At 39.2% G+C, this 16,389-nt stretch overlaps 1 protein-coding gene across 4 annotated transcripts in view; it reads right to left on the minus strand.

Annotated features, from left to right (window-relative positions):
* Positions 1 to 14,724, minus strand: part of RBBP8 (RB binding protein 8, endonuclease) — a 43,226-nt gene extending 28,502 nt beyond the window's left edge. The window contains exons 1-4 of one of the 4 annotated variants that reach the window (XM_017833469.1): positions 14,609 to 14,702; positions 12,852 to 12,899; positions 5,766 to 5,990; positions 889 to 931 (exon numbers count right to left, since the gene is read on the minus strand). In XM_017833469.1, the coding sequence (XP_017688958.1) occupies positions 889 to 931; positions 5,766 to 5,877 (155 nt within the window). In that variant the 5' untranslated portion in view covers positions 5,878 to 5,990; positions 12,852 to 12,899; positions 14,609 to 14,702. Of the gene's footprint in view, positions 1 to 888; positions 932 to 5,765; positions 5,991 to 8,614; positions 8,757 to 8,844; positions 8,957 to 12,851; positions 12,900 to 14,608 lie in introns of those variants that run through there. The other 3 variants (XM_017833479.1, XM_017833459.1, XM_017833449.1) reach the window with 3 other exon arrangements.
* Between the last annotated feature and the right edge of the window lie 1,665 nt (positions 14,725 to 16,389).

Here is a 16,389-nt window from a genome sequence, read left to right on the forward strand (position 1 = left end):
AAGAGTTTAATTTCTTTAATATATCTAATATAATTATATTGTTTTCCACAATGGAAAAAGATCAAGTAATTTATTCCTATTCCTCCTACACAACCACTTTATAAAGTGCAACTCATAATACAGATCATATGTAATAGTACCATAATATTAATGCAATCAAATCTGAAGTGAAAATTTAAATAAACAATCACATATGCATAACTGTTATCATTTAATTAAATATGGCTGTAGTCAGCAGAAGGAAAAGAAATGCTAATTTAATGCTGTAAATACATATTATAATTCTACTGTACAGGTAAATCTTGTAATTCGGGTTTTTTCCCAAATTGCTTCTAATGAACAGAACTAAAAATAAGTAGCATATAATGACTGCAAAAGAAGTTGGATATGTCTTAAAATATAAGAATTGAGTGAAAATTAGCAAGACTATTAGCAGAATCTTTACTGAATGACTGAAAGCTGAGTTAATGCACAATACCTGATATTAAAGGCAAACGTAGCCAAAAAGAAAAAATCTAACTAAAGCTGGCTTCTTGTCTTGTCCCTTACTTCGCTTTACAGATTTGACCTCAATTTTGAAATGTCTCCTTAATTATCTTTTGTATTAGCAATGCCAACATCTTGACTGGCATCCTAGAAATACTCTAGATAAGAATACTGTAGGAGTCACTTTTTCAAAGAAGGCAAACGCAGTGTTCAGGTTACATACCCTATAAACAGTTACGTACATCTTCAGATGACTTCAGCTGAATTACTAGAGTGAGCAGAGTTTTGTACACAACTGAAGGAAGATTCCATGAAATCTCAATTGATCTTACAAAAATTACAGCTCATTAATGGCAGTCTGACTCTCCTTTAATAAATTAGATCATTGGGATGAGTACTTACAGGCATCTTTCCTTTTTTAACTTAGATATTTTCAGCTGTAAGCCTGAAAAGTAGAAAGAAGAAAATACATGTTACAGAATTCTGATTTTAAAAAATTAGTGAAACAATAAATTAACTTTCCTTTTGCCAATGACATCTGCAAAGAGACAAAAAAAATGTCACTAATCAGGAAAGAAGATCACAGAAATCACAGAATATTCTGAGTTGGAAGGGACCCAAAAGTATCATCGAGTCCAACTCGTAAGTGAATGGCCCCTATGGGGATCAAACCCACAACCTTGGCATTATTAGGACTGTGCTCTAACCAACTAAGTTAATGGTTCATTCTGGACTTTTCAAGTATGTTCTACAGGATCTTGGAAACAAATATAGTTATTATAATCTCCAGGAAAGAGGGACTTAAACAAACACTCAGATTCCCACTTAAACAGGTATAAAACACTTTTGTAAAAAAACCACACATGAATAGGCAGCACCATCAATATATTTTCACTGACTATGTCCACCTAAGTAGCATAAATTATGTTCTGTGTGCACATAAATGCATAATACTACACTGGAAATGAAGCATCCAACCACTGAACTGTGAAATGCATTACAGTGTATATGCAGAAAGGAAACACTAAAAATATGTGATCCAAGGCTTTAAAGCACAAAAGGACAACACATTCCATTGGAGATGAAGTACCAGACCCTCTCAGCCAAAGCTTCTTTGGAAGATCTTAAGGTGAATTGAGGAATGATATTTCATCTGTGGCCTTTCTCCCAGTAAGACTCCCACACCTCTAAACACGTATTCTGTGCAGAAGTAAAAAGGTCTGCAAATACAACTAATGTTCTCAGCAGGAGTGGCCTGCTGACAGCCCAGGGGACAGAACACTGTCCAACCAATCTCCTTGCAAGGCTTTGGGTGCATTTGTATGTGCACAGGGGCAGGAAGACAAAGGTGCTCCAAGTACAGCACAGCTTAACAAGCTGGATGCAGTGCTATGGAAGTGTATGTGATTACCCACACACAAGCTGGCCATTCCTATTCAAATAAATGGTCGGAAATAATCAGACCACAATGACAGAACATTTTCTTAAATACAAATCCAACAGAAATTTTTGTGTGACATCAGAAAATAACATAATTTTTTCCTAGCGCCATTATTTTCTTCTAACTATGAAAGGCTGCTACCAACTTCAAGTTGAACTTTAGGTGTCTTGTAAGCTCTCTTTCAAAAGCTTTATGCATTTTGGATAATAGGATAAACTTATGAAACCAGAACACTTTTAAAAAAACTTTCAACAAGTTTGAATTTAAGCCAAAACACAGAGTTGATACTACTATAGAAAATGTAGGTTAAGGCAGCTAACAGACTTTTTTTTTTCTCCCCTACCACACTCAACTGGGAACAAAGGGGAAAACTATTTGCTTCAGAAGGTTCACTCTTCAGGCCACTTACAACATCAGGCCAGCCACAGCCTCAGTGACCCCATGCTTGCTTCAAGATGCCAGTGAGACAATGAGATAAAAATGCAGAAAGACCATTTAAAAAAATAGTTAGGAAATACAGCAAGATTTCTTTTATCTCTAAGTGTTCAGCACCTGTGAGATGTTATGTTCTATCATGCAGATCAGCACAGAAAGAGGGTTTATTTTTTTAAGTAGTTGCTATTCATCAAGTCAATTAGGCATCTGCAATTAGAACCCCTATAAAGCGTGCTTTAATGCTGCTCCACACCCGTCGGAAGGAATGAAGCTGCACAACAATGCATCTCCTGTATGAACAGGTAGTCTGTTCAGCAAGTATTTAGGATTGTAACTTTGGCAACCTGAGCCACCAATTGAAGAGGCAGGGCTCAAAAGGCCCACTACTGTGCTACAGGTAACACTATCTCCCCTCTCACCTGAATTCAGGAGGAACTAAACTAGTTACTTAAAGGTTGCATTTTTTCTTAGTTCAATGACTGCAATGAGAAGGCAGGAAACCAGTCTGTTACATTTATCCAAGAGCATTGAATTACTACATCTGGTATAATCGCTTCCTTTTGCTTTTCCAGGCCATTGCGAGTTTTTAAACATACTCATTTAAGGAGCTTTGCTTTTTTGGGTTTCCTTATTTAACACTCTAGTGAGTATATAAACCTATGTGGAATTGCACTGTGTAACTTCCCAATTCAATTTTATCTTTCACACAATATTTCTATGGAATAGACAAGCTGCAGACTATGTAAATCTACATTGCCTAAAGCTCCTATGAGCATTAGTAAAAGGCACACTATCCCCATTAAGGTGATGGAGATCTTCTTTAAACTGTCATTAGGCAGATTAATAAAACACACAACACTATTTTATGAACCTTGCTACTTGATTAGACTACATACCTGTAACATTTCCATTAATGGCTATGGCAATTTCTGTTGTGATGAATTTTCAAATGCATTAAATGCATTTTCCTAGAACTGACAGTGTCTGGGAAAACTGCAGAATTTTTATCACTAATGTTTTCTTGAAACAGGTTGGACAAGCTTCTGTCAGCAATGACACAGACATAATCCTACCTTAAGGGTATAGAGATGGACTAGATGACCTTCTAAAATCCCTTCCAGCTCCATTTTCTGTAATTATTTACTTTTGAGGACCTTCCAGCTATTTCCTTTCCTACAGCAATCTATCAACAGGATTGCTTTCCTCATAGTTTTCTCTGCATCTCTGACTACAGTTTTTTCTCTATTGATATCTTCTGCTTTTCAGAGGTAAGGAATAATTGAAAAAAAGCATTAGTAAATTCCTTTCAATTTTGTGAGCACTGTGCAAGTATCCCACACATTCTACAGATAGGAAATAAAAGCAAATACAATCACCGTTATTCTGAGCTGCTGAGCACTTCTGAACTCTGTGAAAAGTCAACTGACACTGACCATGCCCAGCATCTTTGGAAACTAGGTTGTAGGTGTCCTACCAATTGTCTCATAATGAATTTGAGCTAAATGATAGCTGTTTTGTCTGAAGAGGGCCAAAATTTGGAATTTTTTGCAAGTCATCAGTTTAAAAGGGTAAGAAGTTGGATTTTTCTTTAGATAACAACGGAAAAACACACCCTTTACAATAAAGTAATATCAAAATTCAATAAAATCCATTTCAAACTGTGTGAGTTTAAAGTATTTTCTAGTCTATATTCTATAGATATAACTTACACAGTATGTCCAACCATTTCAAGTTCCTGTGTCATAAATTCTACTTGTCATGGGTTGTTAACAAATAATAAGAATTCCACCATTTCAGTGTTCAGTATGCTGTGCATTGTACACACCAAAAGATTTTTCTCCAACTACTAACTTTCCCTTAATCCACCTTCCAACACCTTTATAATAATTTTTTGCTGACATTTAGATTGGAAACTCATGAGTCAATTTTAATTCTTATTTATAGACTTCAGGAACAAGCAAAGTCCAGGCAAGCCTGTGTTTGATGTTTCTAAAATATCTTCCAGTACCATTTTCTATAAGAGGATCCCCACCTTCTGAAAAAATTAACTATCCTTCAGGCATGTCTTTGATGTTATCATGGAAGACCTAATTTTACCTAACACGGTGCGGTGTGGGACATACTGACAAAGGGCTAGGCATGAAAAAGACTGCCTGGTGGCAAAATTACCTGGCCACACCCAGCATGCATTCTAAAGAGTAACTTGCTTGCATAAAGAAAACCAAAACTTTAAAATCACGTGCTGCACATCCCAAGAAACTAGAGAAAGGGTCACTTAACACAGCTTTCTACATGGGAGCTTTTTGTTTGTACAGTTTCTGTTGTTCAGACATGCCACGGATTGCCAGATCCCATTCTGACAGCACTTCCGCATTTACCTGCGGTTGATATCACACCCACTCCGAAAAGAACCATCAACAATTAAAAAAAAAAAGTCATTAAGAAAGAGTAAATTTTTGGTGTGTTTTGTAACACAATATAAAATTATATTTCATATGGTTAACATATACTTTTCTTTAGTGTAACAAAATGCTACTTTCTGGTACATCTTTCCTTTCAGGTACCAAAATGATAAATGTTTTTTTTGATGGGTTGTTGAGGTTTTTTGTTTGTTTGTAATAATTAATAACATGAAGTGTCACAGCCCAGTGCTGCAAACTATTGAATCTATACATGTGACTTTAGATTAGCAGAACAAAACGTTAACTTCTTATGAAAATTTTCTAGCAAAAAAATGTATGAATACCACCTGTAAAACAATATTACAATTGCAACACATAGTGCAATAATTCATCTTTCCTGAACTACTGAAGAATGAACAGACACTAACAGTCAATCTGTAGTAAAATTGTTATCACACTTCACAAAATATAAAGAATAAACATTTATAAAAATATTATAAATTTTGCTGAGAAAATTTAGAACACTACAAAGCGAAGGAATACTTTTCATTTCAGTAACATTAATCTACAGTGGTATTTCACACAAGTTAGGGAAAATAAACAATGCAAATCGTTTTAATGTATCTAAAGTAACTAAAGCCAAAGAAAGAAGAAAAAAATTCATTGAATAACATGGTTTGGAAACTTTGAATCATAATCCATTAAAGGTAAAGTACCATTTAAATATTTTCTAAGCAAGTACAAATTCCATGTAATATTGTGTTACTTTTTCCTCACTGACCTAGCAAATCATTTATACCTGTTGATAGCTTAATCCTGTTATACCAGGCTTAGGTGGTCAATCTGTAAGGATCATTTGTAATCATCCAATCAACTTTCTGCACAACTTAAGACACTAAAAATCTATTTAGTTCCGCGCAAAGTATTTAGGTTCAAAGTCTTCCTGTGGCAATTGACAAATCCAAACTTTAACCTGACAAGCCCAAACTTAAACGATTTACCTTGTACTTCTTTATCGTGACATTCTTTCAGTTTGGACCACAATTCCTTGAAGAAATCTCCTGAAGGTTCTGCAGAACTAGGGCTCCCACAGCTTCCTCCAGATGCATTCATCTTGCTTTTTTCTGCTCCCAGCTTCCTTGAATTATTTGCAGAACTGGCTCACTCTCAAACTTTGTATTTTAAATTACATAGTTATGGAGCTGTTTCTGAAGACAGGTGTATACCTGTAACAACAGAATGACAACACTTAGGTTTGCATGTATCAGAGTATAACTTGTAGCCATGGATGAACTACAAAATTTACTGTCTATCCTTGTTGAGGATATATATATTATATATACTTACATACTTTTATACTGACAGTCACCCTGAAGGCCCGGATGATCCTAAGTATTTTGCTGCAAAGAATTACAAACTAACAGAATTTCCCTCCCCTTAAAAAGGTATCAAGTTAAAATTAGATTAAGATACTTCGGAGTCTTTATGCTTTTCCTATGTAAAGATACAGTTAAACAGAATTCCTGTTTTCCAAAAGTAACCCAAATCCGTGAGCCAAAATCTGCCTGCCAGCAAAAGCATTTGTCAAAGTTTTATCACAGATTTATTTGTGTATATACATCCTTTACATAAACATGGATTCGAATGACATCCTTTTGCAAAGAAAAGCTCACATCCCCTTGAAATCTTCCTAATTCTACAGTGAAATGATTCCCACTCCCTGAGGAAAATTGGAGAGTAATCTCAAAATTAATAAATCTCCAAAACATTAATATTTGAGGAGAACTCTGAGATAGCTCTGCCTTAAAAGCTTGACTGCCTACACAGCTCAGGACAGTCTTACCCACAATTCTATCTGTTTTGAAGGGTTTCTTAGCAAAGATGATGCCCTCAGGTAAACTTCAGGGGAAGCACAGTACTCAAATCTGGATCTGAGCCAAGGTAAGATTCAATTTTATCGGCACTGGGTGTCCAATACTGAAATACTCCTATAATTTTTATCCTTCAGTTCCCTGTGTGTAAAACTGGCCATTCTAAGTTTTCACCATTTTTATGCAGTCAATTTTAAACAAACACTTTTGAACAGGCACTGTGTCATTACCAGCTGGACATGGCTATCTCTATGACTCTGTAATACAAAATACAAGAAATAAAAAAAAAAAATCTTAGGTTTTTTGTACTCTTCCTAAATTAGCAGCCTGAGCAACCAAACCACTATGTCTACATAGACAAATAAATGGAGCAATTTGCTCCCAAATTTTTGAGGCACAAGTTACAGTTGTAGTTCAAAAGATACAAGGTCTACAATTAGCCAAGAAGCTGCTTTTCCTTCCTTGAGAGTCTTCAAGCAACTTAGAATATCTGGGTGCAGCTACTGGTTCAGCTGGTCCCCTAGATTCACCATGAAAAAATGTTCAGTCCAGTGGTCAGTAACCAAATGTAGGGCCTGGAGGCTTTGGTTCCACTCTCCTTTCTCACATCTCTGTGCACAGTTTTAAGTCACTTTTCTTTCAGTCTGGCTGTCTTTAAAATGGAATAAAAATAATGGAACAAAACATTATCCTCAATAACACAGAAACACTCGAACTGTACATTTTCTATAGTAGAAGGATACTTAGATGTCAAAGTAATGCTTTAACATGCTCAGTCCGTAGAAAATTCAGAGCCTATTTCAGTATTTGGTTTCAACCTAGTAAATGTTATCTTCAAAGAAGTCCTTAATAGAAAATAAAATTAACTTTTCAAATTAGCAATGACTACAATTCCTCGGTGGAAGTAACAGTAATCTGCTTGCGCCTTTGCAGCTGAAATGCTCCACTTTGTGTGCAGCCACATTAAGCCATCTCACAATGCTTCTTCGTGGGACCAATTGCCTGGTGACATTAGGAATGTCTTTTAAATTCTTGTTTTTCCACCTTCAACAACAGATATTTCAATCTTTTTCCTCTGTCAAGTGCTAGGGCTGTGAAAACCACAAACCTGCTTTCACTTACTGTTTTAGATTTGAGTGTGTCAGATTAATCATTTCCTAGGATAAGTCGTCTGACTCTAGACAGTAAATGCTGTCCCTAGTGTTTGTTCTGGTTTTGTTTTTTTCCCCCCAATATGACTTTGAGGAAAAAAAATGCACAAAACTTGCTCGGAGTTTCTGCAAATGATTAGTACGTCGACTAAATACAAACAGAGGAAAAAAAAAAGGCAACTAATTTTCCCAAGCTTAACTTGTTTCAAGATCCCAAAACGATACATTGCTTCCTACAGGCGTTCAACCTGCCTTAAACTACAGGAACCCTAACAACAGTTTAGATCGAGCCTTTGACAGGCCTGGGCAGATGCACAGGTGTAAAAGTGATGGCTTATTCTCCAGTCCTAAGAAAGGGCTTTCCAGTCCTTCGGGAAAATAAAACCAAACACCTGAGCTGGATGTACAGACACTTGCAAGCAGGGACAGGACTGGAAGCTGCCTGAGGGGGGCTGGAAGCACCACGCCAACCCCTCTCCCGGATATCCTGCCGACTGACGCTCTCATAGAACCACTTAAATACGTCCATTTCCCTCTTCTTCCACACAGCATCTCCCTCCGGCGCCGTAAGGCTCTGCAGGGCTTCACGAGTGATTGCCTCCAGCAATGCCGCAGCACCGACAGCGCGCCGAGGCTGCTTATCCGTGTTTACACCTCTCCGCCGGGAACACGCCGCCTCTCCGGGATTCTGGGGAGCACACGGAGCCCCGATCCCCACCAGAAACCCTGGGCACCAGGCTGCTCCTACAAACTCAACTCTCCTCTACCTCCCGGCGGTGAACTTTATTCTCCTTTCCCTCCTGCACGAACACCGCACAGAAAACTCACTCGAGAGACACGCCGGGATGCTCTGGGAAATCCTGCCATGGGAGCTTCCCGCCAGGCTTGGGTCACGCCCAGCAGCCGGGGCGGCCGGGGAGGGGTCGGGCATGTCCAACACGCCCCTTCCTGGGCCAGGCGGGGCAATGCCGGCAGCGCACCCGGCGGGGGCCCAGGCCTGGCGGGGCTGTGACGCGCCTGTCCCTCGGGCGGAGCGGGAGCGGCGCGCGCGCCGTTACCTGGTTGGCTCCGGCGGCTCCGCCCGCGAACGGCGGGAAAATAGGAAAAGCTGGAGCGAGCACCTTCCCTGCCCGGGGGGGAGGGGCGCGGGCAGCTCTCGCGATGCGTCCGCGCTACTCTCGCGAGAGAGCAGGGCGTGAGGGTCTGCCTCCCCTCCCCCCAGCCCGCGGGGGTGCGGCAAGCGCGGTGCTCGTGTGCCAGCAGTGACGCAGGATCACGGGATCAGTTGGGTTGGAAGAGATCTCGGAGATCAGCGAGTCCAACCTGTGACCCAGCACCACCACCATGTCAATTAGACCATGGCACTAAGTGCCACGTTCAGTCTTTCCTTACACAGTTCCAGGGACAGTGACTTTACCACCTCCCTGGGCAGTCCATTCCAATGTGTAATCACACTTTCTGTGAAGAAATTCCTCCTGATGTCCTAACCTAAACTTCTGCTGCCACAACCTGAGGCCATTTCTTCTTATTCTGTCACTTGCTACTTGGGAGAAGAGCCCGACCCCCACCTGGCTACACCCTCCTTTCAGGCAGTTGTAGAGAGGGATAAAGTCACCCCTGAGCCTCCTTTTCTCCACGCTAAACAACCTCAGCTCCCTCAGCCACTCCTCTCAAGACTTGTGCTCCAGACCCTTCACCAGCTCTGTTGCCCTTCTGTGGACGTGCTCCAGCACCTCAATGTTCTTACTGGCCCAGAACTGAACATAGTACTTGAGGTGTGGCCTCAGCAGTGCCTGGTGATCCAGATGGCCAGACTATTTCTGGTACAAGCCAGGATGCCATTGGCCTTTCTGGCCACCTGGGCACACTGCTGGCTCATGTTCATCCATCAATGTCATCAGGCATTGTCCTAGCCCTCTCTTCCTCTGCCCCAGTGCTTGAGGTTTCCACAGAGAGCTGCCAGAAGAAAGCCAAGGGGACAAGCCAGGATTTTTAATCTGCTGATTACTGGGATTTACACACAGATGCATTTGCAGTGCTTCCCCCCGCCTTCTTGATCGGAATGGTTTCCACGGTTTGTCATTTTAGCGCACAGCAGAACAGCCTGGGGCACATTTTGATGTTTTATGTGAGTATGAAAACAGGTAGGCTCATATAATTATTACAGCATAAGGCAGATGAACTTTGGTGTCACTTTTGAGACTTCTTGCAACACAGTTTTTTTCCCCAAATTGTGGATCAATGTTCCTTCATTCCTTGGGACCAACCCTGCTGTCTGCAATGAGATAAACCCCTTGATTTTAAGTTTGTAGTTATTAGTGGTGAAATAGAAACAAAATACATCTTTTCACTATTACTGCTCTGCCTTCACATGATTCCACTGGACCATTTGGATGTGTGTAGGGACACCTACAGAGACAGCTTAGTGGCATGACTAGAAGACACAGTGGTGATCAGTTTGTGCAAGGGCCAGTGCTGCAAACCCATACTTTCTAGATCGTTAATAGCAGTATCTAAAAAGTTATGTTTTCAGGTATTTAATAATTCTTAGTAGCTGTTCCATCTTACTCTCGTTACATATTCAGATCACTCAGATCTCCAGAAGGTGTCATAAATATGGAACTACAGCGTAAATAAGACTGGATCTGAAATACTGTTTCAACAATTTTGAAGTATTTTGAAATACTGTCAGACAGAAGTCCAAGATGACCTGTGATTAAGCAGACTTCAAATCTGTTGTTAACCTTTGTTGAAAATACTCTTGGTTTCTCATCAAATACTTACCATGAAGTCAGAGGTATTTTGAAAAAAATCTTGTAGTTAACTTTTCTGCTTCTTCCTCACAGTTGTTTAACCACTTAGTTTTCAACTAAGATAAAATAAATGCAATATTCAGAAGCTCAGCAGGAGATTGCTTATATTGTAAGTCTGATCCATTATCATATCAGTACACATATGGTGAACTAAAATAATAGGTTGTGATAGACACTCCAGTCCTCCTAAATAATGCTTGTTGACAGCTTTTCATTCTACTTTTCAAGCTTCTATAATCTAAAAGTTTGCGATGTAGGCAAGTAATCATTTCCTCAGAGTTAAGAGAAACGGATGTCTTAAATATACACATAGATCTGATAAGTAGCAATAAAATAGCCCTCTTACTGATTGATGAGATATTTTACCATAAACTGTACCTTTCTATTTATAGGAGGCACTCTGGAAAATAATTATGTCATCCTTTTTATGTCCCAATAAACTGTGTGAGCAGTTTGTTCTCATATTCTCTCATGTTGAACTTTACAAAAACATAAATCCACTGACTTCTACAGTGTTATTCTTATCTACTCAACAGTAAGTGATAATGGATTAAGACTAATGGTTGAACTTTACTCTTATCTCCCTTCCAGATTTATTTGATTTTATGTATTCCATAATCACAAGGCGACTGAATAGATCCCTGGCTCATTGAACATATTAGAAAATTACTGAAGAGTCTGATATTCCACATTCATTTATAGTGGATGTTTTAAGCTGACTTGTCTGACTGGAACTGCATCTCGTTCACCACATAAGAGTAAACACACACCTAGACAATAAAACTGTGGGAAAAATGCTTCACCGTTGTTGAGCTTGAACAGATACAACACTTCCTGTGGTGTCATGGCTCTTGTCCAGATTTCAAAATAACCCTTAATATGGCACATTAAATTAGGTGACAGAATACTTATCCACGAGCAGCTCTGATAAAAAGGGAATCTGATTTTATCCTGGCCCATTTTAGACCTGTCTGGTCTGAAATGTTTAATCTTATAATAGTATGTGGAGCTGTTCATTTTCAGGTTCGCTTTAGTGGTAATACCTTTCTTCTTGATGACTGGACAATTTACCAGCAAATCAACTAATGACTGAATTTCTATTGTAAGAGTAGTGCAACGTTGCATCACAGATAAGATAAAAAATCGCCCTTTATTCTCACACATGCAGCCCTGTTTTCAAGTGTCGTGCAGAGGCTGCATCAGTGTTTCAAACCATTCAGGTGGCAGCAGGTGACCTAGCTCACTGCATATGCATACAGAATAGGGCTAAAATAGGTTAGCAGAAGGCTTACTCTTTTTTTTGCTTATATTACTTTAAATTTAGATGGAAAGATTAAAACCAGCTTTGAATTAAAATGGGAAGTCCAGTTTAAATATTTCATATACTGTAAGCACACTCTTTGCCTATATGTGTATATACACATACATATATATATATATAAAATAGTGAGGTCCTTATTTATTTGCATGAGATTGAATGGATTGCACATACACATACATGGCCACTGTGTTCTTGACTTGCAGATCTGTAACTGAGGGATAAATATAATGTTTAACTCTCTAGTTGTATTAATTCAACGAACTTCATGTTGCAGTTGCCAATGAGGCCATCAAAGGAGACCAACTTTAGATGCAGCATATAAGAGCGTGTGGCACGGTTCAGCTGCTGCCTAAATGGGATTTAAACTGGGAGTGTAGGAGGTGACAGTCCTCTGAATGGCGTGATTTCTTACAGCTGGGAGGGCACACAGAGAACACCACTGCTGTCTGGCACAGGTAGTTGCTTTCTCTGGAAAAATAGGGAGGAGCCACTCCACCACCCCCACTAGTTGAATTTGATTCTTCTCAAGCTGCTTGCGTAGCCACTTTTGAAATCAAGCCAAGATCAAATTCCCTGATGCCAGTAACACTGTTCACTTTAAGAAACCCTCTTCTTTGAAGTGCTTTCACTGCTCCTCATCTGTAGTCAGAAAAAGCCAGGGCTTATTCGACTGAAACTCTCAGGTCTCTTAGAGAGCCTTGATGGAGGGAAATTAAAAAAGCAACCTGAGGGATGCTGTTGCAGGACTCCAGACCAGTGTTGCTGGTCTTCAGGCTCTAAGCAGCAGCACCTATTTGTGTTAGCTGCATGCGGAAATGTTTTGCTCCTACTGATGTTTCTCAGGGTAGCACGAGTAGTTTGAGTAGTTATGCGTGTTTATCTCAGCTGAAGTAAAAGTTTACAGATCTGTGCACAAAATCATGCCACCTACCTTTTACTGTAGTGAATGACATAAATTCAGGGCCAGAAAACAAGCAAACTGAAACAACATATAGGAAATAATATTTTACTTACCATTCGAGAGAAAAAAAAAAAGTCCCCAAACAATGGCCCCTGCTCTTCCAGCCCCCTAAAAAAAAGCAGCTGAGGAAAACCCGAATAAAACAGAACACATAAACAGGAGAGAGAGAGAGGGTGGCAAGCAGTATTTTGAAAAAGTGGTTTATTTAGTTTGAATTTTAAAAATGTGCTGTGTAAAAATCCTAAAGCTTTAGAAATCAAAGCTCTCTTGTAGCATTTTATAGTCTCTACAGAGACTTCCTGTGCAAACCATACAGTTCAACCACCTATAATTTTTTCTTTGGAAAACGATTTATTCCTTATAATTTTTCCTTACATATTTGATAGCAGAATCAACAGAGTTGATAAGAAAATTAAACTTTTTTTCTTGATAAATGTTATTACCTTCTGTGAGAATACAAAACTTTCCCTATGCTTTTTTTCTGTTTACCCACACTTGGAAGAAAAATTTTTACACACAGATACAATGCTGCTAATTAGAAGGTAATTTCAATTCATTGATTTTTTTTTTTAAGTACTCAGGAGGCCTTTTTCTTGGCACTCTACAAATGAATAATATTCATTTTAACATCAACCTGGAATCAGCTGGCAAGTAAACACCTTTATAATTAAAGCTTCCTGTTGTGTGCCTACCATAAAGTCTTACATAATCCTGTATAGATATATTTGTATCTAATGGTTTATATCCACTGATTCTGAATATTTTTTTTTCACATCATCAAAGAGAATGGTGATTGCTTCCTGTAAAGATAGACAAAATTAAGATTTCCTGGGAGACGGAAGTAGTTATGTGAAGGTTTTCAAAAATGTAGCTACACAGATGGCGAGAAGATTCACATTTACTTAAGTTAAAGAGTTATTTTGTCCTAACAGGCATGACAAAACCTGTCTTCATTCCTTTCTATTCAGCTCAGCAAGTACCTCTGTGCTCCAGTAGTTAATCAGTTACCAGATTCCACAGCTTTTGTTTTCACACTGTTTAATTTTTCTTATTTGACACAGAACCTGTGAATGGATTCAGTCACAGATACAGGTAGAACTTTCAGGTCAGCCTACTCTTTATGATTAGGACTGCTTTTTATTACCATTGCCACCACCATTACTCATTCCAAACAGGTAAATTTCTAATAAATATGTAGAAAGCAAGCAGTAACAATGTACATTTCCTGTCTTACTATGAAGCTAATTCTGAATATGTAAATCTAGACTTAATTAATTTACTTTATAAAATTGAACAATTGAAAAAGTTAGTCTGGCAAGAATTAATAACTGCACATCTTACTGTAATGGCACTATGCCTTGTCACAGCAGTGCTGTTATGAGACAGGGATTATAAAAACACTGTGTAATAGAGAAGGTCAATAGGCAATACTTAAATGACTTGCTCAAAATACTAAGTCATTGGCAGTGGAGTTTCTATCTCTCACTCCCATGCTAGGTTCATTGAACTGTCTCTCCAGTAAATACTCTTGCAGAGGAGATGATGTTGAGCTGCACACAGAAGGGTCAAAAAGCTGCAATCACGAAAATCCTGTCAACAAACACCATTGAGACGGGCAGTACTCAGACACATTAAGGAGATAGCCATTATACCACTTCAAGCATCAGAGAAATTTTTTGCTTAAGGTTATCTTAAATTAATTTTAAAGAAAGATTTTCAAAACTCACCCTTCTGTTTGAATTGTGAAAAGTTCTGTTCTTGATCGGGGTGATAAATATTTACTATTGACTTCCCCTCCAGCTATAAACCTCAAGTGTAAGTAAGATGAGGAAGCCACTGTGGACCACACTAGAGAATGCCGAGAGGAGATCTGCTGCACCTAAGATATATACAATGTGCAATGGATAACCTAATATGCCTTTCATTTAACTGGCTGGGCAGGTTTCTGCATTCTGGAGAGCATGGAATCATACCAGAATTTGTTGGCATAACAGACCCATCAGACCGGTTCCCGGGGCGCCCAGGAACCTGCCCAACCAGTCTGCATCAAAGGCTGGCCCAACATGCTGCAGCTCAGCTCGGGGAGGCTTCATACGCGGTGAGTTATTCACGCCTCTGTCAACTCCCAACATACTACTCAGAGAGAATGATGTAGCCTCTAGCAAAATAATTTACCGAGGGGTGGGGGAGTGATACATCCTTTTTAAGTGTAGCAAGATCTTATTGTTATAAATTTTCTTTCATTTCATATGCAGATGCACTGGGCTAGAGGTCTTGCCCAGCATAAGTGCAAGGAGAAACAGGAAAGAAAATACCTTTTTTTTATAACACGAACCATACAGACTTATTACAACCAAATAACACCAAATTTTTAGTGTGACCAGCTAAAAACCCCTGAAATTATGCACCAAGACTTATTTATATATATATATGTACCTATTGTATGCCTAGGATTCAGCATAACTTTGTTACCACATGAGAAACGGAACGCTGGGAGCTTGCATGTGGTATATCCACCTTGTGACTTTGGTGGAGACCTAGGTCAGTGCAAGCCCACCCAGAATTACTGCATAGCATACTGCAAGGTGAAACAGGTCAGAGAACGTGTCGTGTATGCGACGTGCTTCCAGAACTGCGGGGAGCTACAGCAGCTGCCCTGTTACAATATCACATGGGCTGCCACAGCAGCTGCGCTACTTCTTGTTCATGGCTGCAGGGCAAGAATACTTGCACAGCAGTCCTGCATATTGCATATTTATTCAGGCTGTAGGCAGAGATCAGGATATGCCCCGACAGAAGCCTGCATCTGTGTAAACTTACTTCTTTTTTTTTTTCCCCAGATACAAATATAGTCCATAACTTTCAGATCTCCTGCCGTGATTGTCAGAGATGTTGAGTAAAATCAGTAAGAGCTGTAAGTCTAACACTTCTGGAAATGTGATCATGAGTACATACAGTCAGCCTGCTAAACCTTTGCCTATTTTTTATTTAGGTACCTGAATTTAAACACTCAGACTTGAAAAAATTTGCTGCATTGAATGTTGTCAAAGGCTCTGAGTAACTGCAGAAAGCTGTGTTTGTTCATAAAATGATCCCACAGTGGTATCATTTATCATTTTTTAGATTGTGTATTCTTACCCATTTTAATAATACTTACAAGACAACTAGTGATCAGAACTGCAAGCTACCATCAAATTCAACCAGCGTTCTGCAGCACGGGCAGTATTTTCATCATTAACCAGAATATTAAAAAGTAGACATGCTGATATTTGAATATACTCAGATTATTTTACTACAGGAAAGTAACCCTTCCTAAAAGACCACATCTTATGACAGACTTGAAAGGAAGGCTCTTTTCTGAAGAAGGCAACTAACTGGGCTGAAATGACAGATGTAAGCTGTTTGTGCTTGTAGTCACACAACCTTAGGCTATGATTTCATACAGCTAAGCAGGGCTGGGCTTGGTCAGTACTTGGATAAATGATTTACAGAAAGTGCTGCAGGAAGT

Source organism: Lepidothrix coronata, unplaced genomic scaffold, assembly GCF_001604755.1.
Source record: "Lepidothrix coronata isolate B3197 unplaced genomic scaffold, Lepidothrix_coronata-1.0 Scaffold6, whole genome shotgun sequence".
In the NCBI taxonomy this organism is placed as follows: Eukaryota; Metazoa; Chordata; class Aves; order Passeriformes; family Pipridae; genus Lepidothrix; species Lepidothrix coronata.